Source organism: Camarhynchus parvulus, chromosome 1 (genome assembly GCF_901933205.1).
Source record: "Camarhynchus parvulus chromosome 1, STF_HiC, whole genome shotgun sequence".
In the NCBI taxonomy this organism is placed as follows: Eukaryota; Metazoa; Chordata; class Aves; order Passeriformes; family Thraupidae; genus Camarhynchus; species Camarhynchus parvulus.
The window spans coordinates 95,230,127-95,254,237 of NC_044571.1; the positions used below are offsets into that span (position 1 = coordinate 95,230,127).

Genomic DNA, 24,111 nt, shown 5'->3' on the forward strand with positions numbered 1-24,111 from the left:
CCCAATTTTTAAAACTTAAAATATTTTATTTGCATTTTCTCACCTAAATGTGTTCGGTTGTTTTGGAGTTCTTTTGCTTTTCTCATCAGAAAGCTGTGTGCTGTTCATCATGCACAGTGCAGCTATTGTTCCATACTTGAGACAAATTTACAGCTTAAATACATTTTGGGTCAAAGAGGAGACACAGGCTTTCATTTGTCTTTGATTTCCAGCAGCATAGGCTTAAGATGCAAGAAGGTGGGGAAGAATCAAAGATACAGAATCATGTGCATTATTGGTATTCCTAGTTTTAAGAAATACTATTTGTGTGGTGGCTGCATTGCAATAACAGGCCTATTGAAATGAGAAATAATTAACTTCTGTGCATTATAGTTCATGCAAGGATTTTTATTTCCCTTAAAATGCATTCAGAACAGTGTATCTGCCCATACAGGTGAATGCTAGTATGATTTCATATTCAAAAGGCCACTGTGTCAGTGTATTTGCACAGTATTTTCAATCTGTGAATGAATAAGCAATTGCTTACCCCATCACAGGAAAGAAAAAGGACAGAACTGGTTAATGGTTCGTTGCTTTTGTTTAGGACATAGCCTAAAACTGACTGCTGCTTGTGTTGATAATTATTTTTATATCTGCAATATAAAGAGTTTTGAAATGCTAACTCCATGTATCAGCATGAATATATTTGTTGTTTTTTGTTGTTAATGTAATAAATTCCATGCATTTTGTAGTGTGTGTTTTTGCTTGTGAAAAGCCATTTTACTAGAAAAGGAGTCTTTTATTGTTAAGTGTTAGCGTATTAAGACTAATCAGAAATCTGACATTTGAATGTATGGTAGCTAATAAAACAAGGCCATACAGACTCTGCATGATAAAGCTTTCACTTTTATTTGGTTTATAACATGCCTTTTGAAAGAAACTAGCATTATAGTGATATATAAAACATGCAGTTTAGGTTATCTCTTTGTAATGTTGAACAATGGTGTCTTGTGTTAGAAAAACTCTAACTTAGAAGAGTAATTGATCAGCTGTCATCCAAATAGAAATTTTATTTGCCATGGGATAGAACAAAGTGTTTTAAAACAAATTGCATTAATGAAAATATGGCCGAAGAACAGCTTCACAAATACAAGTTTTGATTTTTTACTAAGCAGATGTTCCAGTTAACTTTCCCAAGGATGTATCATTTTCATTCCAGACTGCTAGCAAGATAAACAGCTGCAGTTTGCATCTGCATCCATTTATGTTTCTGTGTATACTAGCAGTACTTTAGCTTTTGTAACTTGCAGCTATCTTTCAATGTGTTCAGATTATAAGGAGAGTAGTTTTTATTAGCAAAAATTAGTTGTGTTTACAAATAGATTAATCAGACCTAGTTAACTTAATCCCAGGGGTTTGTTTTTTCCACATTGCTTCAGTGCATTGGACTTACTTTTCCACTCAGTCTTACATGTAATACATTTAAGAATTTTGAAATTTAGTTAAATTTCTTAAGTGTGTGTACAGTTTTTGTACCTAAAGTTCAGCTTACCTTTTCGTATTCAGTATAGGAACTACATGTATTATTGTGTAATATGAAACACTTAACTGTCACAACAAATTTCTGTCAATAGGAATCATGGTGATCATTGTGAACATTACTCTAAGAACATTCACATTTCTAAACCAGCACAGAAATTCTTGCTCTTTTTGTGCTACATACCGGGTGAAATGCATGTCTAGCTGTTGAACAATCGAATTTTTCTGTTTGCTCTTTATAATTTAGTGTTGACAATACACAATTTGTGAGACTGTTTTCCATTTGTTAAATTAGTTTTAGTACCGTTACTGCTGTTTAAAATTAATGCTCAAATATTAGGTAGGAGGCTTCAGGTTGGAGTCACAGGAAAATTCCAAAAATTTGAGTATGTTCTCCAAATAGGAGTGAATTGCAGGATTAAAATAGTGGTACAGTAGAAAACAACATATTTGCAGTTTGGTAGTGGTCGGAGCTTTATTTAATATGCTGTATTTTGTTTGCTGCCCAATGGCTTTTTACTTCTTTTTCATTGTGTTGTGAGTACAGTAACTCAGAAAAACCAATGTGCTCTTGTTTTATTGTCAGGTTTCTCTGTCCTTTTCAGCACCTGTTTCCTTCTGTACTGAGGTGTTGAGGAAATAAAAAATAGCAGGGACACTTCCTTTACTGTCCATGCTCTTTTGTAAGTCATTATGGATCACTTTCCATCTCATTGAGGAAGTTGTAGCAGCTCTCTGGTTTCCTGTGATAATAAGCTAAGCAAAAGGCAATGGTAGTTGAGTGGTATTTGTCACTATTGCTGTGTCATTTGCATTTGAGTTACCTTGGAGTTTTCTCACAATGTGGTTTGTATGATGTGATATGAGGCTTTGAAGATGAATGTGGGAGCTGATTTCTGTCTGTTCTTTCCTAGGTGATGGGTGTGGACATACTGTGCTGGGCCCTGAGAGTGGGACCCTGGCCTCCATAAACTACCCCCAGACGTCTCCCAATAGCACTGTATGTGAGTGGGAAATCCGTGTGAAGCCTGGGCAGCGAGTTCAGCTCAAGTTTGGTGATTTTGATATTGATGACTCCGATTCCTGTCATTCCAGTTACCTGAGAGTTCATAATGGCATTGGCCCCAACAGGACAGAAATAGGTAGAAGCTTTAATTGTCAGTATTTGAGAACTGTTATCTTGTATAGAACTCAGGTGTATTTTGTTACTTTTGTTACTTTTTAACAGCAGCTGCATCATAAATGCAACACAGATCCTGTAATTATCCTAGATTCTTGAGATTCTCAAAGGAAGCTCCACTGCAATGTGGTTTTTTTTTTCTCTGACATTTCCTAGTAGCTTGCAAAGTTCTTGTAAACAGTGAAGAGGGAACTGTAAAACTAGAAGCATCTTCATTAAAAAAAAAAGGTGTAAATATCTATCTATCTATCTATCTATCTATCTATCTATCTATCTATCTATCTATCTATCTATCTATCTATCATCTATCTATCTATATCTTACCTGAAATGCCTTTCTTTTTATATGGATTTACTCAGATTTGAGCTGTTCATCTTGGTGGTGTTAAAGGATGACAGGCTTCAAAAGGCATATAGTCCAAATATCCTCCATCCGCTGATAATGTTTTTTGTTTTCATTTTCTTCAGGATAATTTCACCACTAGAAGTCAGTGGGTTTTTTTCAAATAGCAGTGTGATGTTCTCATCTACATCAAGGTGTATGTAGGGTGTTTAGACTCTAACAGTTACTTTGCATAAAACTCAGAATGAATTGTCATTCTTCTTTTTCTAAAATTAGCTATTATGCAGATGAACTTTATTTTCTTTCCTAAAGCTTTAATTTGGAGAGGGAGAAAAAGATTTACTTCACTGAGACTGTTTTTGTGCAATTCATATGCTGATCCCACTAAATTGAGTCTTTTTCTAAAGAGGCTAGGGGAGTGTTAGGTTTATTAACCCTCTTTTCCAACTGTTAACTAGATAAGTGTGTGTGAAAATAAGTATTTGCTTGGAGCTGTTGGGCCAGACTTGGTCTAAAATAGGAAACACTGAACACCTTAAATGGCAAGGAATACCAAGTTCTGATAAGTCTATTACGCACTTTTACAAGGGACTTAATGGATTCAAGTAAATTCCTGCTTCATTTGTTTCCCTTGCTTTTCAGCTGTGGCCTGCTCGTGGAGCAGCACAGCATGTGCTGGAAATGTGTGTGTTGTTCTGCTCTTAATAAATTAAATCAAAGGACAAACAGTGATGTTAACAGTGGCAAATGCAGATGAGGCAAGGTTTTGGGGTTTTTTTAATGTTTGAAGCCACATACACTGGAGAGATTAAACGGTGACTTGAATTTTCTTGGGAGAATTCTGGACTTATCCCAAGTTTTTCTATTCAAGACTGCTGACATGGTCTACCATTAAAATACTTGTTTTACATAAAATCTGAAATTCAGTCATACCTTTTTTAACCCAAAATGACTTAAAAGTTGGCTGGTTAGATTAAAAAATAAATGGTTAGTGAATTCATTGATAAACAGAGAGGGTTTCTAATGAAGCATTTAAGGACTAGTGCTTATTCCAATCCTGTTGAGTATTTATAAAGAAATCAAAAGAAGATTCAAATGCTCAGTATTAGGTTTGTCTCTAGTGTAAGTGAGATCTAGAGGAGCTTGTAAGATTTCAGTACAGTCAAATCACTGCATCTGCAGTCAGATGTACTTATTTAAGACATGAGAGTTTCCTCTCCTGCTGTATTGTAGCTGTACAAAAGCACTCGGAATCCTTCAAAGCATAAGTACAGAGAAAATAGCAATATTACGTCTTCTGCACACACCTTCTGACAAAGGTGTGCTGCCATCATGCTTTGTCCATTCCTAGTGCTTGCTTTTTAAAAGATTGTCAAAAATCAGGCAAGAGGCCAGGGAAGAGTTAGAAAAATTATTTATAGTCTCAAAAGTATGCCGTGCTATAAATCATGAAGCGCATCACTCTACAGTTTGTCAAAGGCTGTATATCCATGGGGCAAGCAGCACTGGAGAGTTTATCCAAGCTGGATTTAAATGGCTTGCATTGTGTATTTGCCTGAAGAAGGGGTTTTAAGAGGAGTCTCATGATGGTCACTCACGTAACAAGATCCAGTGGGTGAAAACAAAACTTTAAAAAAAAAATTTCTGTTTTTTTATTAGAAGATACCCTTGCTTTGTTAAAAAAATCTGAATAAGCAATATCTAGAAAGCTCTGAATAATGACAGGAATTTGTATTTTAACTTTTAAATTTTTTAAAATTATTTTGATAGTGTTTGGGAGTGCAGTTCACTTTTTAAAGGAAATTGACATGCATCTTATATTTATTTTGTATTATATTTGTTAAGAACTATTCTGGCAGGACTGCATTACTCCACTTCCTCTACATTAGTATGATAATTTGCCTTTATTGGAGGAAGGGCTCTTGCCTCTTTTTCTGCTATTTCTGCTATATGATAACATACTTATTATGAGGAAAGCAAGTGGAATGATGAGCTGAAACAGAGGCAGTGTCATTAACTGCTGCTGATTATCCACTTTGCTTATCCACTGCAGAATCTTAAATAGGGTTATAGATGGTTTCTACAATATCAAATGAGCATGTTAGCCTGTAGAACAGAAGATTTTTTTTCTAAACAAGTTAATTAACTGGTCAGTGTCTTTACTAAAGCTTCTAGTTAGTAGGACTGGAGAAGTCCATATTGACTGGGGTCTGTTTAACAGCCATTCATCCATTAATGTGGTATCAATTCTAGAACTTCATAGGGCAAATACTGTCAATATCTGTGGACTCCAGCAGTTGAAATTGTGTTATTTTTGTTCATTTTCTATGGCAAGAGAAGCACCCAGGTACAGAACCTTTGTTATGTATTGTCTCAGGCAAATCCCTGACCAAGGAGTAACGTGCATTGACTCCACGATTGCAGAAGGCTGAACAAATGCTTTATTAAGCTATACTATATTATACTACATACTACACTAATACTATACTATACTAAAGAAAAACCTGTGACCCTTACAGATGGTCATGACACAGCTTTGATCTAACTGGTCAATCAATCCAAAACACCACCACCAGTGTCCAATTAACAAATCCCTTTTGGTAAACAATCTCCATAACACATTCCCCGTGTGCCATACAACAGATGCAGCAAGTGAAGATAAGAATTGTTTTTCTTCTTTGTCTGAGCTTTCTCACAGACTTTCAGCTTCCCAGGAAAATCCTGGGAGAGAGAATTATGTCTCTCTCTGTTCAAAGAATATGCGAATACCACAGTTAAGTTTTTTAGGTGTGACAAAACAAAAAGTGAGCTAACTGGTAATTTATCTTAATGGTGCTTACCTGTGATATGATATATGTATGATACTGCTGAAATGCAGTGAGCTGTGCCTGCTGCTGTCCGGAATTAGGGAAAGTATATGACAGAAGCTGTGGAAGAGTCTATGAGGAGGAAGTGCTTAAGCAGCTTTGGGAAAAGGAGGGCTTTTTTCTCATTTGCTTCGGTAGATGCTTCTCATTGTCCTAACTAGATCCTTTTCCTTGTGAGATTCCTCATGTTCTTTGAAGCTCTGAGTGTGGAGGTTATGCATGGCTAGAGATGAATGGGATAAGGTCACATTTATCTGCAGGTGTTGGGGTATGCAAGACCTTTGACAGTGACAAAACAAATGTGGAACGCACAGTCTGCCATTTCCTTTAAATGACCACTAAGCATTATTTAGTGTCATTCTCGTGTATTTGCTTTTGAGTATACACCACAACTAATGTGAGCCTACACTACAGATGAAATAAGAGGCTGGAAATTGAATAAGGTGCTTATTACATGTGTTGTTTTGGGTCAATATTTGTTCTCCTCCTTCTCTCTACAGGAAAATACTGTGGGTTTGGCTTTCAAATGGATGGTTTAATTATTTCAAAAAGTAATGAAGTCACAGTACAGTTCATGAGTGGAATTCACACTTCTGGACGTGGATTTCTTGCAGCTTATTCAACCACTGGCAAATCAGGTATTTATAATTATTTGGTGATTTTTCTCTGCTGGCAGAATTAGAGATGTCTAGTAAAAACAGAACCAGTTCATTTACTCCCACATTCTTACAAATTAACTTCTAAAAATTTAGTACACTCTTCATGATACTTCTTTGTAGGAAATTTGACTGCCTACCTAAAAGTTGCTGTAGTTCTAAAGAAATCGTATCAAAGCTTACCTTGAATAGCAGAGGAAAAATGTCAGCTGTCTGTTATAAATGAAAGGACTGCTTCAGACTCAGGACAAAATGCATTTTTTCAGGTAGTAGTCAAGGTGGCAGATAGCTAACAAGTTTTCTTATCAAACTGTATATATTTTACACTAACCTCGTGGAAATTTTTATTTCAGTAGCAGCATCCTGTACTCCTTTAACTTTAGTGTCATAATCTGTGGACTAGTTTTTTGTCTTTTCCTTGTTTTTTTTCCCCCTGGTTTTTGTTCTTCTAAGCCTCTGAAAGTGGTTGCTGTATTTGTTTTGCATCTCCTCCCACTCATTGTAAAAGTGAGTGATAACACGTGGTCTGCAAGGAAATGAAGGAGCAGCAGTAAAAACCCTATCTGGAAGTTATTTTAAAAGGAGAAGATAAAGAGTCTCAGTTTTTAATTTTGTTGAGTATTTGATGCTTTCCTGTCTGTATTTTGGACTTGTATGTGTTGATACACAGCAGACACAAACAAGAAATTATTGGTATCAGTCATGGATGCCAGTAACACAGCATTCTAACATTTGTTCTCTGTGGTGCTTGTGTTCAGCACTGCAGAACCATTAAGTGGTGAAAACACGGGCGTCTTTATCTTATTAATTAAATTTTGTGAAAAGAGCATATGTTTCTGTTTCTGATTTATCTCTGAAATATAGCTATAAATTAAAATTAAGCTGCACAGAAAATGAATTTTTGTAGTGTTATCTAGTGTCTTATTCTCAGTAGATTTCCCAGTTACTCAGACAATTAGCAAGGTTCTACTGTGATACAAAATCTGTTGCAAGAAAATTTAGTAGGAATGTGTTTTTTTCATTCTGAGACTTTTTGTTAAGCCTCAGAGGCTCAAATATATGTATTTGGGCAGTTTAAAAAGCATATTCAACCTTTTGTCTTTTTCATCCTTTTGACTTACATTTTTTCTTTCCAGACTTAATTACCTGTTTAGACATTGCAAGTCACTTTTCCGAACCAGAATTCAAGTAAGACTGATTTTTACCTGTTTTCCTCCCAGTCTCCTTAGTGAAGTAATTTAAGAGTTTCTACTTTGCTTTGTTACATATTCTGATGCAGCTTGAAAATTGGCCATCCAGAGAACTTGAGACACAAACTAATTAGGGTTAGAGCTGAAGAATTTTGACATTTGCACTCCTCCTTCCTCCTCCTGTCTCTCCCATTTGTGTTATTTACATGCAGTATACAGTACAACCTTGTTAATTTGCACTAACACATAGGAGCTAATATCTCATTTTCATAGAGAGAATATTGCTTTTATAAATACATTTTAGCAGGTACACAACTTAATTACTGAAATTTGTATTACAGTTACCTAATGTCACCATTAAATGACGACACGTGTTAGAAATTGCAGACCCATTTCAGAGTTTGGTGCTCATTAATGAGGTTCCGTGGAGACACAGAATGCTCTACACTCTGAAGGGGAACATTTTCCTGTTGTCTCCTTCCCCGTTTCCGTCTAAAGCAAGGCCAATGTTTAAAGCTGCAGACTACTGTGAAGTGTCAAAGCTTAATTTTTGGAGAACTTAAGCTGTGGCAACCTGGAACGTTTCAAAGTACAACCTTTGCATTTCTCCTTCATTTTCCCAGGTTCCAGAGTAGGGCTCTAGTTGTAGGTTCTGGCCTTAGTCAATGTGTGACAAAGTCTCTGAATACCCCTGTTTTCATGGAACCTACAGCATTGCTTCAGTTGCTGCTGAGTTGTGGTGAAAGTGTTGATGCGTTTGCTCCACTTTACTTTTAGCTCTTGAAGATGTAATAATTTTCATGTGTGCAGTATGAAATTGTCCTAGAACATGAACACAGGCCTGCTCCAGAGGTGCTGCTGTCTTGCCTCGTGCTTTTTATGTGCTAGTGGTAATTTGGCCGGTTTTTATGATCTAAGCATTGCCAAAAGCTGTTACAAAATAGCATTACTTTTCAGATGCTTTATTTAAGGGTGCAAAACAAATAGATATGAAGGTCTCTAGTTCATAAAATAAAATTCATTAATATTTTTAGTTATATGACTTTGAATTTACAGGAGCCACATAGTATTCATAATATAAAATGCTGGCCTTATTAGTTCATCATATTGAGACTGGAACTGTACTTTCAGCTGGGACTTATTTTAAAACATTTTCAAATGTCTGCCCTCCTGTTGTGTACTTGTGAGTATTTTTGGTCTGATTTGATAGATCTTCAATTAGAAGATATCATTACATAGTGATACATGAATAGCAGAGTCTTGTAAATCAAAACTATAACTTTTTATAGCAGTAAGAGAGTTGTAAGTGCATGCCTATCCTGACTTGATAGTTTGTTCTCTTTCAGTAAGTATTGCCCAGCTGGATGTGTGATTCCTTTTGCTGATATTTCAGGCACTATTCCTCATGGATACAGAGATGTAAGTGAAAATACCATGGGCTCAAGTGAATTTTCATAAAACACATGGTGGATAATGCAAGTCAGTTGTAGTTGTTTGCATTAGTTGTGCTTCCTGTATGCTGGGATTTGTACCTCCTAAAAGTGAGTAACATGGTACTCATTTTTTAGCACTGGTGCTAAATGACAGGTGCTTCAGATGTTGCCATCTCCAAGAAGTGGAGTAGTGTAGTGGAGTCTCAAATACTTTCATATGTCCTGCAGAGAAGGGAACTCAATCAAAATATTGGGTTTTTTCTACTTCCTGTTTTTTTCAGTTGGTTTTCTTAGGCTGGGAAATTGAGATTTATACAGAAAGAACCGGTTATTTTAATGATGTCATCTTATTTTTGACACTGTAATGCCTCTTTCAGCAGTGTCTTAGTGGTGATCTTAATTTTTGTTACACTTTAGACATGAAATACTGTTTATGCTCAGCAGCTATAAAATAATTTGCAAAACAAATTAAATACTGTAAGAGTAGTTCTATAAATTGGTAATGAACATCTTTAACAATGTATTGTTTACTTAAAACACTACAAAACCCTATACAGTATTTTTCTAATGTAAGCCTTTGCTGGTCAATTAGTGAACTTGCCATAGGATGGGAGGATGTTTGCTTTTGTTTATTATAAGTGATTATAATTTTACTAGCAGCCTACTAAAAATTACATGAAATCCTTGGTTTTTATTTTAAATTACTCTTTTAATAAGCCCTTAGATATAGCACAGAGGTAGGACAATGTAAAAATGTTAATACCAAAGAGTTTAGTATTAAATACAAACTTAAAATGTGCCTGTTTCTTTTGTTCCCCAAATAGTTGTAAATCCCAGGTTACTTGCTTAAACAATCACCCCCATGTAAAAATGTCACCACAGTGTAACTGTGTTACATGTTCTGGTCCCCAGTGAGTCCTTGCTAAGTGACTGCAATGTAATTTTTGTAGCTAATAACAATATTAAAATAATTCTCTGCCTCACAAATTTGCAGCATCTGCAGGAGTTCTGCTTGTTGGGAGTTTTTTTACAAAATCTGGAATACTTGTTTTCTATGGAGGAAAACAAAACCTTTTCCTAAGGAAACTTAAGGAAATAAATGCCCTGTGACTTTATTTTTGTATACTTTATCAATGAAAAAAGGCTGTGAATTTCCCAGAAGTCAGGCTGTGTGGAAAAAAATTAAATTGTCCAGCATATTAGACCCAGGTTTCAGGTTGAGGTTTCTTACGCATCTCTTTCAAATGTATGGGAACTGTTTGCTTTAAAAAATACCCAAAATCTTGATTCTTTTCTCTGTGACCCTAATGTTCAGAGTCCTTGAGGGCTTGGAGCTCTCACTGCTGACATCTGGTGAGCAGGGAGGAGAGAGCTGCATCTCCTACTAAATCACCATGCTCTTACTTTAATGGAGAGGGGAGCTGTGTTGATCCCAGACCTGTTGGATGTGAGCTTACTCTGGGCAAGCCTGATGGACTTGGTGTGATGAGTGCTGCTCACTGTGGCACCTGTAGCCTGCAAGCCAGGGAAATGTCACTGTGATATTTGTTAGTAGATTCTGTCATCTAAGGAGAAAAGGCAAGAACATGATACCCTGTGTCATGGTTTGACGCTGGTGCAATGCCAGCACCCCCATGAAAATATATTCTCCCCAGTGGCTGCTGTGAGATGTGACCAGAAATAGAGCAAAGCAGGCTCCAGCTTAGGAATAAAGGAAAAAACTTTATTAACTTACTATATGTAAAAAGGAACACACAGAACTCAGAATAAAAACCTTCCCAAATCATTGTTCCTCCTTCCCACAGTTTCCACCACAGCAATGAGATAAAACCTTATATTCTCAATCCAGTTACCACCCCTCAGATAATCAACTCTCAGTTCATCACCCCCCCTCAGCCAGGGTGCACATGGCTTCCCCCTCTCCCATCCAGCTACTGGGGAGGGGAGGTGAAACTTCTTCACCACTGGAACCAAGAAGGGAAAGTTCCCCTGGGAGTGCTCTGCTTTAACCCGTGTCTTCTCAGAGGCAGTCCATGTCTTCAATGGCCACACCAGGTGCCAATATTCAAATCTGACCACTGATTGGTTTAGCCACAACCTCCCTGTCAAAAACTCACTTCCCTTCAAAACACGACACCCTGCAAAAACATTTTTTTATTACTTTTCTCCACTCACTTGTACAACATAGGTAATTTACTTGTTTAGAATGAGTTGTATGCATGTATTACTGTGGCTTTACGTGGATCAGTGCTGGATGGTTAAACCATGTTTAACCACAAGATATAATAAAAAACCCCTTGGCTAAAAGCTACGAAGTCTGCAGTGCCTCACCCCTTAATTGTGAGAAAATAAACAAACATACTTTCAATGTGCTTTCTATTAAAATATTTTCTATGTGTTTACATGTTTTGTTGTCTAATATAATTTATTATAGGCTGAGCCTGACTATCTGGCTTTTTCAGACTGATTCACCTTGATATTGGTTTAAGGTTGTTTAATTACAATAGTTACGTTCTAAATGCAGCTGGATGAGGACACAGTGAAATGTAGGGCCTTCTTCTTGTGTTTTTATAAATTCAGTAATAAAGATTAGTGGTTTCTAAATAACCAAGATAACAGTTAACTAAGAATAGTATTTTAATGTAATAATAACAAAGACTGTAGCTGGACAGTGTAGCATTTACAATATATGGTGTGGTGTTTAATTTGTTCACTTAGTAGTATGAAATTTTTCTTTCTCTTCCTTCTTCAAGTCATCATCACTTTGCATGGCTGGTGTTCACGCAGGTGTCGTGTCAAATACTCTGGGTGGTCAAATTAATGTTGTAATCAGCAAGGGTATTCCATACTATGAAGGCTCCCTGGCTAACAATGTCACCTCAAAATTGTAAGTGTATTTCCTTATCTTTAGCACCTTAGGTCTTGGTAGTGTCTCATTGTGGGATTAATTTCAGCTCATGGAGCTATATGTTCCCTGGACAGGTTCTCTTCTCTTAAGTTGCTCAGACTTCTGCTGTAGTGTAATTGTTTTACCAAATTGTTTTACCAATTGTTTAATCTCTAGACCAGGAATTTTAATTTTCCAAATTCTGCAAGAAGTTTTTACCTTCTTGGCTATAAATTCCTACTGGTCTGTGGGAAAACAGTAATTTAATTGCAGCTTTTCAGTTTCAGGAAAAGACTGTAACTTGTCATTGTATCTCAAGACCCACAAATGAAAGCAATCACAGGAGATTGATTTGTGTTACTATGATTAGCTCAATTTGAAAAGAAAGCATTTTAATGAAGTCTTGCATTTTGCTGGGTAGATGTTTGTTTGAAAGTATTTAACCCAGTATCTCTGGACTTGATTTCATTTGAGAAGGTGTTTGTACTGAAAGTGTTGCAATTCGCTGGCAGGATGTGTTAATCATTAAGGGCTTGTTCAGGCACATGTGCATACGTTTCAGTGGCAAGCAGTCAGACAAGAAAAATAAATTGAAGACAGTTTGTTTCAATTTTTCTCACTGGGTACTGCAAAACTTTTGTTCTCTGCAGGGGACCCTTGTCTACAAGTCTCTTCACCTTTAAGACAAGTGGTAAGTGTTATCACATGTGTTACATGTTACTACTTTCATTCAAAGTTTGTGGATAGAAGTGGGTGTGCAGATATTTGATTTCTTAATTTTTGTTCTCATTTGTGAGACCTTTTTTTACTGCATTCTTCAATAATTATATTTTTTAATTGTTTTACTATCTCAACTTGATGATTAATCATCACTAATTTATAGGTACAGCAATGTTTGAAGTAAGCCTTGCTTATGTGCAGAAAGAGATTCTTTCAGTCTAATTAAATAAATTAGCTGTAGTTTTCTAAGTGGAAGTTAGTTTTTCTGTAAGTCACTTTAAGTGCCATCTTTGAGTGGATGTTGGAAATACTGTGAAGACAGTGGCCTTTCTTTAGTCTCTTTAACTGTTTTAATAACAATTTAAAAACCATAAAACCATCACATCTGTTTTTCATAAAGTGAAAAAAGAAAGGGAGGGGGAATCATGCACATACTTCTCAAAATAAATAAATGCTTTTCCTAATACATAAATCAAAGGCACAGTGAAGAAGGATATAAAGACAGGAATCTGTTTGGTGATGGAAATGTATAAATAAACAAAAATTAGAAAATATAGTGCACATATTAATAATTAATAAAAATATTAAAATTATTTTTCTCTCAGGTATCTGCAAGAGCTGAGAGAAAGAATTACAGGTCTAGTGTCCTTATGCATAAAGAATATTAAACACAGTGATCCAGGCAGGGTTTGCTGGGTTTTTTTGTCTTTCACAATGTGATCTGATAGTGTGTATGAAAGTAAGTAAATGGCCTGGAAATTGGAAGAGATAGGAAAAAATGCTGATCTAGACTTTGTGCACTTCAGTGACACATGAGAAATTATTGAATAAGCTAGAGACAAGATGCAGCTCTAGATTAAAATGTCTGTAGTTGGGTTGCCTAGGAGTTAGGTGAGGGGAAATAAAACCCTGTAGTATGCTCAAATGAGGTTTATCAGACTGTGGTTAAGGTCCTAGTATGTTCCTGCTGTTGCAGTTGGTTTTATGACTTGGTATGAAGCAGAGGAGTTTGTTATTAATGCTAGAGGCATGGTCAGTGCAGAGGAAGATGAGACTGCTTATACACGAAAAACTGCCTGACTTTGAGACTCGATAGAAATTAACTGAAGCATCACAGAGCAAAGAGTGGAATGTAGCAGGTATTTAGAGACTGAGGCATTTTTGCTGCCAAGTGGCAGCGTGTTAGATGGAAAATGACAGATGAGGGAAAGAATTTCCTTAATGAAGTGATCCTGTGCTGTGGCAGGTGACGTTCAGCAGTGTCCTGAGTTGACTATATGATGCTTTTATCCCCAAATCGTCTCATTTGTTTATGCTGAATACTAATAAATTTTGCACCTTTAAGACTTGTTGCAGAGAGTGAAAGGGGGGAGAGAAGAATCGCACAGGTTTTTTTCCCTCAGACATTGCACTTACTCCCCCACATTCCTGCTCCAGGACTGTGTTGTCTGCGGACGGACAGACGGCAGGACAGAGAGCTCTCCTTTGGCTTTTAGTTAGTTTTAGCTGGCTGAGGCAAAGAAGAGTCCCTGGACTGTGGTTTTTCTTTTCCTTTTCTTTGGACCTCTTGGAACCTGCTCTGGACTGAACACCCAGGGGAGCACCGGCAGCTCGCACCTGTGGCCACCGGGCCGGGCCGGGCCTGGCCTGCGACAATTCCAGCACCAGAAGGACTGATAAGAGACTGAGTGAGCTGGGCTGCAACCCAGGGAGTTTTCTCAGTTAGTCATCTCTTTTAGAGCGGCAAGAGGTTTTATTGTTTAATATTGTTAGGTTCTATTGTTTAATAAACAGCTTTTTCCCACTTTTCTCCAAAGAAGTATTTTCTCCTGGACTAGTTGGGGGGGGAGGGGCCGATTGAATTTATCTTCCTACTAGAGCCCCTCTAGAGACTCTCTCTCCCAAAATTTTGCTCTAAACCAAGACAGATACATCTCTTGGTGCCCAACTCGGGGCCAGAGAAAGTGGAAAAAAGCTTATTGTGTGTGTTGGTTGTGCTCACTAGCTAGTGAGTTAAAGCAGTCAATAGCCATGCTGCTGGAATTCGTAACATCTCTTGCGGTGGAGACCTTCATGTGGTTCTGGTCTCTGGACCTTTTTGAGGTTTCGATACCATTCTGGTCACTCGGATTATTGTCCATAATATGTAATTTTTACGGTAGACGGGCACGGATTGGAGTAGCTCTTGTGCTGGCCTTGGTGATAATGATTTATAGGGCGTTTATAAAGATGCTGGCATCTGTTTACGATATGTTTCGTCCTACCCTGCATCCCAGTTCCAGTAGTATGTTTTGGGAATTTATTAGTAATTGCACCGAGTTTGTTAGAGGAGGAGCCGAGAATAAGGCTTTCCAGCCTTTCTTTTCCTTCTTCTCCTTTGAAGCTGTTATGTCACTGTTTGAGAATGTTCAGTTTCCCCTGAATGTTAAAGAGACCATCTTTCTGGTATTTAATCTGGTAGGCTTCCTCTATATAGTCTGCAGCTTCTCTAAAATGAAAGCTGAGATATCCAGAAGAGTTGGTGAGACCCCTGACCCAGAAGCAGATGCAGGCGTGGATGCAGGCGTGAAAAATCCTGAGTGGTGTGGAGAATGGGAAAATATAGGCCAAACCCTGAAGGAATTTTCTGATCCTCTAGGCTGGGATTTTCCACGGGAACAAATTCAGAACCCAGCTGAGGTGGGGAAATACCTAAAGGAGAAGTGCCATGACGATTCGAACGAGAAAAGGCTAATTGCAATAAGCTGGGCCCTGGCCTATGCTTATCGCACTCTGTTAGATACTGTAGGGCAGCAGACAGAAGCAGGGGGGCAGGGAGATAAATCAACTATCCCAGTCACTCAGGCTGCAGCCTGCACGCCGGGCTCGAAGCCAGCTGCCAAACCAGATAGGGAGCCTAAGCCAGCAGCCAAACCAATGGCTGTTGCAACCAGTACTAGAAGTGGGAAATGCACGGACAAAACCAACCGACCAGCAGATGATGAGGATGATGATACAGGAGAAGGAACCTCAACACCTCCCGACATAAAATCAGGAGTCAAAGCAGCAGGTGCAAGATCCGATGCAAATATTAAGTCCTTTTCCCTGAAGGACCTTTGTGGACTACGGAAGGATTACACCCGACGACCTGATGAATCCATAATTAGTTGGTTAGTCCGTCTCTGGGATGCTGCAGGTGAGGCCACAATTCTAGACGGCACTGAAGCGAGGCATTTGGGATCCCTGTCACAGGACCCTGTCATCAATCAAGGAATGATGAGGGGGGCTAATCCACACGGTCTCTGGGCACGGGTCTTGGACAGTGTTGCACAAAGATACCTGTGTGCAGATGATCTTTATATGCAACAAACACAGTGGAAGACCATAGAACAAGGGATCCAACGCCTAAGAGAAGTGGCAGTGTCAGAGATTATCTTCTCAGATGATGTAACAACTAGGAACCCAGACTTGGTACCATGCACGTCTGTGATGTGGCGAAAACTTGTGCGACTTGGGCCACATGAATACGCTTCTGCCTTAGCCATAATGAAGAGGGATGAGAGGGATGAGACTGTGCTGGATATGGCAAGGAAGCTCCGAGCATATGCAGACGCTGTGCATGGCCCAACACATGCCAGAATCTCAGCAGTAGAATCACGTCTGCAGAAATTAGAGGACAAGATAGAGGAGAACCACAAGAAGCTCAGAGAGGAGATTAAAGAAGACCTTCTCCAAATCTCGGTGGTACAGATCAGAGGTTCTGGTGTGCAAGGCAGACGTTTCCCAGATGGCGAGAGAAGGTACACCCCACGAGCTGAGTTGTGGTTCTACCTGCGTGATTGTGGAGAAAACATGAGGAAGTGGGATGGACAACCTACTGCTGTTCTGGCACGACGGGTGCGTGAATTGAAGGAATACAGGGCTGAGAGAGGGAATTCCTCCAAAAGAAAAGCAGCTCCAGTTGCCCATAGCCGAACTGCCAGGTAAGATGATGATGACATGTCCGATCCCCTTGAAGGAACATCCAAGTCATATGCCCAGGGAAAGAAGGATAACCAGGCTTAGAGGGGCCCTGCCTCTAGCCAGGTAGAGGCTAGGGAAAATCGTGTTTTCTGGTCTGTGTGGATTCGTTGGCCTGGCACATCGGAACCACAAGAGTATAAAGCTTTGGTTGATACTGGTGCACAATGTACATTAATTCCATCAAGACATGTGGGGACAGAGTCTGTTTCTATTGTTGGTGTGACAGGGGGATCCCAGGATTTCACTTTGGTGGAAGCTGAGGTGAACCTGACTGGAAATGAGTGGAAGAAACACCCTATTGTGACTGGCCCAGAGGCCCCATGCATTTTAGGCATAGACTTCCTCAGAAGTGGGTATTTCAAAGACCCAAAGGGACTCAGGTGGGCATTTGGAATAGCTGCTGTAGAGAGAGAGGGTGTCAAGCAGTTGAACATCTTGCCTGGACTGTCAGAAAACCCATCTGCAGTAGGACTCCTGAAGGTGGAAGAGCAACGAGTGCCGATTGCCACCTCAACAGTGCACCGCCGACAGTACCGAACGAATCGAGATGCTGTGATCCCCATCCACAAAATGATCCGTGAGCTGGAGAGCCAAGGGGTGGTTAGCAAGACCCACTCACCCTTCAACAGCCCCATTTGGCCTGTGCGTAAATCTGAAGGAGAATGGAGATTGACTGTGGACTACCGTGCATTGAATGAAGTGACTCCACCGCTGAGCGCTGCTGTGCCGGACATGCTGGAACTCCAGTACAAGCTGGAGTCCAAGGCAGCAAGGTGGTATGCCACTATTGACACTGCTAACGCATTTTTCTCCATTCCTCTGGCAGCAGAATGCAGGCCCCAGTTTGCTTTCACCTGGAGGGGCGTGCAGTACACCTGGAACCGACTGCCCCAGGGGTGGAAGCACAGTCCCACCATCTGCCATGGACTGATCCAGACTGCACTGGAAAAGGGTGAGGCTCCAGAACATCTGCAATATATTGATGACATCATTGTGTGGGGGAAGACAGCAGCAGAAGTGTTTGAGAAAGGGGAGAAAATCATCCAGATTCTCCTAAAAGCTGGCTTCGCCATCAAGAAGAGCAAAGTCAAGGGACCTGCTCAAGAGATCCAGTTTCTGGGAGTGAAGTGGCAAGACGGACGGCGTCAGATTCCCACTGATGTCATCAACAAGATCACAGCAATGTCTCCACCATCCAGCAAGAAAGAAACGCAAGCTTTCCTAGGTGCCATAGGTTTTTGGAGGATGCATATTCCCGAGTACAGTCAGATCGTGAGCCCTCTCTACCTGGTCACCCGCAAGAAGAACCCTTTCCACTGGGGCCCTGAGCAGCAACAAGCCTTTGCACAAATCAAGCAGGAGATTGCCCATGCAGTAGCCCTTGGCCCAGTCAGGACGGGACCAGAGGTGAAGAACATGCTCTACTCTGCAGCCGGGAACCATGGCTTGTCCTGGAGCCTTTGGCAGAAGGTGCCTGGTGAGACTCGAGGCCGACCGCTAGGATTCTGGAGTCGAAGCTACAGAGGGTCTGAAGCCAACTATACTCCAACAGAGAAAGAAATCTTGGCTGCCTATGAAGGAGTCCAGGCTGCCTCAGAGGTAACAGGCACAGAAGCACAACTCCTCCTGGCACCCCGACTACCAGTGCTGGGGTGGATGTTCAAAGCAAAGGTTCCCTCTACGCACCATGCCACCAGTGCTACATGGAGCAAATGGATTGCTGTTATCACACAGCGTGCCCGTATCGGAAAGCTGAATCGCCCTGGGATTCTGGAAATAATTACAAACTGTCCAGAAGGTGAAAATTTTGGTCTCGCTGATGAAGAGGAACAAGAAGGACACGGGCTGAAGAAGCTCCACCATACAACCAGCTGCCAGCAGAAGATACACGATATGCTCTTTTTACTGATGGTTCTTGCCGCATTGTGGGAATGAACCAGAAGTGGAAAGCAGCCGTATGGAGCCCCACACGACAAGTTGCACAAGCTACCGAAGGAGAAGATGGATCAAGCCAGCTTGCTGAACTCAAAGCTGTTCAGCTGGCCCTGGACATTGCTGAGAGAGAGAAGTGGCCAAAGCTCTACCTTTATACTGATTCTTGGATGGTAGCCAATGCTCTGTGGGGATGGCTAGAGAGGTGGAAAAAGGCCATCTGGCAGCGTAGGGGAAAACCAATTTGGGCTGCTGATGAATGGAAAGACATTGCCGCTTGGTTAGAGAAGCTACCTGTGAAAGTCCGTCGCGTTGATGCCCATGTCCCCAAGAGTCGGGCTAATGAGGAACCCAAAATAATGAGCAGGTAGACCAGGCTGCAAAGATAGAGGTGTCAAAGATAGACTTAGATTGGCAACATAAGGGGGAGTTATTCCTAGCTCGATGGGCCCATGATGCCTCAGGCCACCAGGGTAGGGATGCCACCTATAAGTCGGCACGAGACTGAGGGGTGGATCTAACCATGGACAGTATTTCTCAGGTTATCCATGACTGTGAGACATGTGCTGCCATCAAACAGGTCAAGCGATTGAAGCCCCTGTGGTACGGTGGGCGGTGGTATAAGTACAAGTATGGGGAGGCCTGGCAGATTGACTACATCACACTGCCCCAGACACGCCAGGGCAAGCGCTACGTGCTGACCATGGTGGAAGCTACCACTGGATGGCTGGAAACCTACCCTGTGCCTCATGCCACTGCCAGTAACACCATCCTGGGCCTGGAAAAGCAAATTCTGTGGAGACATGGTACCCCTGAGAGGATTGAGTCAGACAACAGGACTCATTTCAAGAATGGCCTTATCAACACCTGGGCTAGGGGAACATGGCATTTAGTGGGTGTACCATATCCCCTACCATGCACCAGCTGCAGGCAAAGTGGAGCGGTACAATGGACTGTTAAAAACCACATTGAAAGCATTAGGTGGGGGATCTTTCAAAAACTGGGAGCAGCATCTGGCAAAGGCCACCTGGTTAGTTAATACCCGAGGCTCTACTAACCAAGTGGGCCCTGCCCAATCTGAGCCTTTGCATAGAGTAGATGGAGACAAAGTCCCAGTGGTACATGTCAGAAGTTTGTTAGGGAAGACAGTTTGGATTAATTCTGCCTCGAATACAGACAAACCCATTCGTGGGGTTGTTTTTGCTCAGGGACCAGGTTACACATGGTAGATAATGCAAAAAGATGGGAGAACACGATGTGTACCTCAGGGAGATCTGATTGTTGGGTGAGACCTATGTGTAAATATCACTGTTTGCTGAATGCTGTTACCATTGTCTGTGTATAGCTGTATAATGGATGTATAATGTATGTGTTTGTAGAGTTAGAACTTATATTAGTTTTAGTAGTAAGCAGACGATATGGGGATAAGGGGTGGAATGTCCTGAGTTGACTATATGATGCTTTTATCCCCAAATCATCTCATTTGTTTATGCTGAATAATAATAAATTTTGCACCTTTAAGACTTGTTGCAGAGAGTGAAAGGGGGAAGAGAAGAATCGCACAGTTTTTTTTCCCTCAGACATTGCACTTACTCCCCCACATTCCTGCTCCAGGACTGTGTTGTCTGCGGACGGACAGACGGCAGGACAGAGAGCTCTCCTTTGGCTTTTAGTTAGTTTTAGCTGGCTGAGGCAAAGAAGAGTCCCTGGACTGTGGTTTTTCTTTTCCTTTTCTTTGGACCTCTTGGAACCTGCTCTGGACTGAACACCCAGGGGAGCACCGGCAGCTCGCACCTGTGGCCACCGGGCCGGGCCGGGCCTGGCCTGCGACAATTCCAGCACCAGAAGGACTGATAAGAGACTGAGTGAGCTGGGCTGCAACCCGGGGAGTTTTCTCAGTTAGTCATCTCTTTTAGAGCGGCAAAGAGTTTTATTGTTTTAATATTGTTAGGTTCTATTGTTTAATAAACAGCTTTTTCCCACTTTTCTCCAAAGAAGTATTTTCTCCCAGACTAGTTGGGGGGGGAGGGGCCAATTGAATTTATCTTCCTACTAGAGCCCTCTAGAGACTCTCTCTCTCAAAATTTTGCTCTAAACCAAGACAAGCAGAGACAGTAAAGTACTAATGCCATCTCTCAGGACATGGGCAAGACTTTCTCTGGCGTCCAGTCACATGTGGGCTCTGCCACCTGTGCCTTCCTTGAGGGATGAGTGCCCCCCGGTGGTGGAGAGGGGGATTTCTCAGGAGAAGGGAAACTACGCTGCGTTGTTCAGCCTGCCTGCCTGAAGGCATAGATTGCTCTCTGCTGATACTTCCGGGGACTGTGCATGGGAGAGAAAAACCATTGGTATTACAAGAACAAGAAACTTAGCCCTGAATTTAGGAAATGTTTTTCAGCTACCCACAGAAGGCAACATGGGAAGAAACATTTAATAAGAATGGTAACCAGAAAAATGTAACTGATTTCAAGGATGTGTTTGAGCTCAAGGCCAGGATGACTTCCTTCCTACATGCTTTGGTTTTGTTCAAATTAACACTGTGATGCTGGGATTGATTTGAAAACTCAAGAAGTTATACAGACACAAGAAAGGAACTAATGAACCAGTAGCCTGTTTCCCATTCCTGCAGCAACCAGAGATACTCTTAAACCATGAAGGTTCCCCAGTGCTTCTCGTTGAGTGCTCTGTGTGAGTGAGAGAATGATTCTCTCTGTGTGAGGTGGCTGAGAGAATATCCATATTACCCTTGGAACAAGCACAAATCATGGCATTCTCGTGACTAGTTTAGTTCTAGTATCCTTGTTAGAAAGCAAAAGACGGTGTGTTTTGTTGGTATTGTTGTTATGGAATAAATTTAGGTGGCAATTTAATATTTGCATGTAAAGTCTTGAAATCCAAGCAGGATAACTTCAGTTCTCGTTTGCAATCCTCTCCTTTTCTGTTGTTCAGGTTGCTATGGGACACTGGGGATGGAGTCTGGGGTGATTCCTGATTCCCACATCACATCATCATCGATTCTCGAGTGGCCTAACCAAACAGGACAAGTAAACATTTGGAAACCTGAAAATGCCAGACTAAAAAGGATTGGACCTCCTTGGGCTGCTTTTATCAGTGATGAACATCAGTGGTTGCAGATTGACTTGAATAAAGAAAAGAAAATAACAGGTAAGTGAATCTGATGTGACTTCTCAGCAGCATTTAAAATTTTTGGTTACTGATATCCTGTTTTCCAGTGCTGGGCTGTCGTAGACATCCTTTTCACTAAAATCCTTTCTTTAGGATTTTTTCCTTCTGGGAAGCTGAGGCCCCAGAAACAAGATGTAAACAAGAGATTGTCTGCTTCTGTGGAATGCAACAGGTCAGTTCTGGATTGGCCCAGACTGAGTGTTTGGAAATAATAGCCAATCCACAACTGAGCTCTCTCGGACACAGTCCGAGAGAGCAAGGTTTGTTGATCATTCTTTACTTTCTATTCTTAGGTAGCTAGCAGCTTCTGGAAACTCTCCTTTTCTTTTTCTTTTTAGTATAGTTATAATAGATGTTTATATCATAACTTAATAAATCAAGCCTTCTGATCATGGAGCCCATCTCGTCTCTTCCTTCACCCCGAAAACCTTGTGGCCAACCGGCGACACTGGGCCTTCAGTAAAGCTCAGGTGGCACTTAATTACCATTACACTTAATTTGCTTCCGTGTCCTTGCTAATACACTGAGGAGCCTGGAGCTGAAGAGGTGTAGTTTCATAGTAGAAGACATCTCTTTCATCAGAATTTGTTGAAGTGTTTCCTGTGATTTTATTCGATTCTTGATTCTTCCCTTTTCCTGCTCATTGTCTCCTTGGAGATGCAGATCAAAATCCAGTCAGCTCAGCCCACTGGTACCTCTGGTGCAGGTGTAGTGACTTGTTTCCTAGATTTTCCCTACTGCCTGTCATGGCCACAGTGAATCCAATATCAGCACTGAGGTGTTGGCATTTTGGGTTTAATCTCCAGGGTAGCTGTGCAGCAGTTGTACCTTCAGTGCCAGTATTAGTGTTTTCTGGTTTAATCCTTCAGTGATTTGCTGTTGTTAATGGGCATGTTTGTCATCTGATGTAAATCAAAATTAAATTAGATTTAGGTTGAGTGCTCCATAGAGTCCAGGGCTTTAAGGCTATTGTGAAACATGTTCCACTGAGCAGTTTGCATTTGTCTCTTTCTAAAATGCCTGAGATGGTCTCTGTAACTTCAGCTGCACACTTTGCTATCAGCAGCGTGGCTTGCTATCATTAAGCAACTTGGATTTACCAGTGGCCTTTGTTATTTCCTCCCTGGAGACTTTGGATTTCGCATTACTCCTCTAATTCTTGTGCTAACAAGCCTTTCCAAAAAAGCTTTGCTGTGTGAGTTGTTCTGAAGAGCTGCAGTGTCAGTTGTAGCAAGCTGCAGTTCTTGCAATGGTGCCTTTAGGTTGGCAGTACAAGAGCAGGGAAAAGCTGTGTCAGCAGCTGGAGACAGGAGTGAGCTGTGGTCAAATGAAGGGGCTGTTTCCATCAAGAAGTGGGGTGTGGGGGGAAGGGCTTAGCAAGGTTATACCATGAAAATTAAAATACAAAATAAGTAAAATGAGTTGACTAAGTTTCAGCCACTGTGGAAGCTTCACACCCTGGCCCTTTGGATAAAGTTCTTGAAGTTAACTGGACCGGTTAAGACTCTCCATTAAACAGCTCTGGATTCAAAAACTGATCTGGTAATTTTTACAAAGTGGTACCTGTTTTTGTCCTAACTGGGTGCCTCAATTTTCACAGGTATTATAACTACTGGATCAACTTTAGCAGAGCACTACTATTATGTCTCAGCCTACAGAATTTTGTACAGTGATGATGCACAGAAATGGACAGTGTACAGAGAACCTGGCATGGGTAAAGATAAGGTAAAAATACCATATACTTTCTAGGTATGTTCTAAGGAGATTTCACAATTCAAAATATAAGTCATTTTGGTATGGTGAGGAATCATTAAATAACTTTCACTTTCAGTGTTATTTTGAATCATAAAGAGCAGATAAGCAGAGGAAAATATGACAATATGCAAATATGTAAGAATTTGAACAGTTCTAAAATTCAGATGTTATTTTTATTACTATTTGGGGTGGGAATATTCTATACAAAAAACTTCTGTTGCCACTGGTAGGTTTTCTGGTACTGCATCTCTTCAAGAATAATTCTGTTTCTTTTAAAATAGGTTACATGTTTTAAAATTAAGCTTTACTTTCTTATCCTCTTATGGTTAGAATAAATGTAATGAGTTGTATATTTTTTCATGTTTTCTAATGTTTCTGTCAATTTTAATTTTTAAGCAAAAACTGTTAAGTTTCTTATATATGAGAACAGCCTTTGCAGATGG

The 24,111-nt window shown here is 40.5% G+C and overlaps 1 protein-coding gene across 4 annotated transcripts in view; it reads left to right on the plus strand.

The window, feature by feature from the left end:
* The window catches only part of DCBLD2 (discoidin, CUB and LCCL domain containing 2), a 59,505-nt gene that overhangs the window by 23,709 nt on the left and 11,685 nt on the right, over window positions 1-24,111 (plus strand). For all 4 annotated transcript variants that reach the window (XM_030962210.1, XM_030962229.1, XM_030962218.1 and 1 more), the window contains 8 exons: window positions 2,433-2,660; window positions 6,408-6,545; window positions 7,700-7,751; window positions 9,100-9,172; window positions 11,940-12,073; window positions 12,724-12,764; window positions 21,677-21,892; window positions 23,514-23,638. In XM_030962210.1, coding sequence (XP_030818070.1) covers window positions 2,433-2,660; window positions 6,408-6,545; window positions 7,700-7,751; window positions 9,100-9,172; window positions 11,940-12,073; window positions 12,724-12,764; window positions 21,677-21,892; window positions 23,514-23,638 — 1,007 coding nt within the window. The remainder of the gene's footprint in view (window positions 1-2,432; window positions 2,661-6,407; window positions 6,546-7,699; window positions 7,752-9,099; window positions 9,173-11,939; window positions 12,074-12,723; window positions 12,765-21,676; window positions 21,893-23,513; window positions 23,639-24,111) is intronic.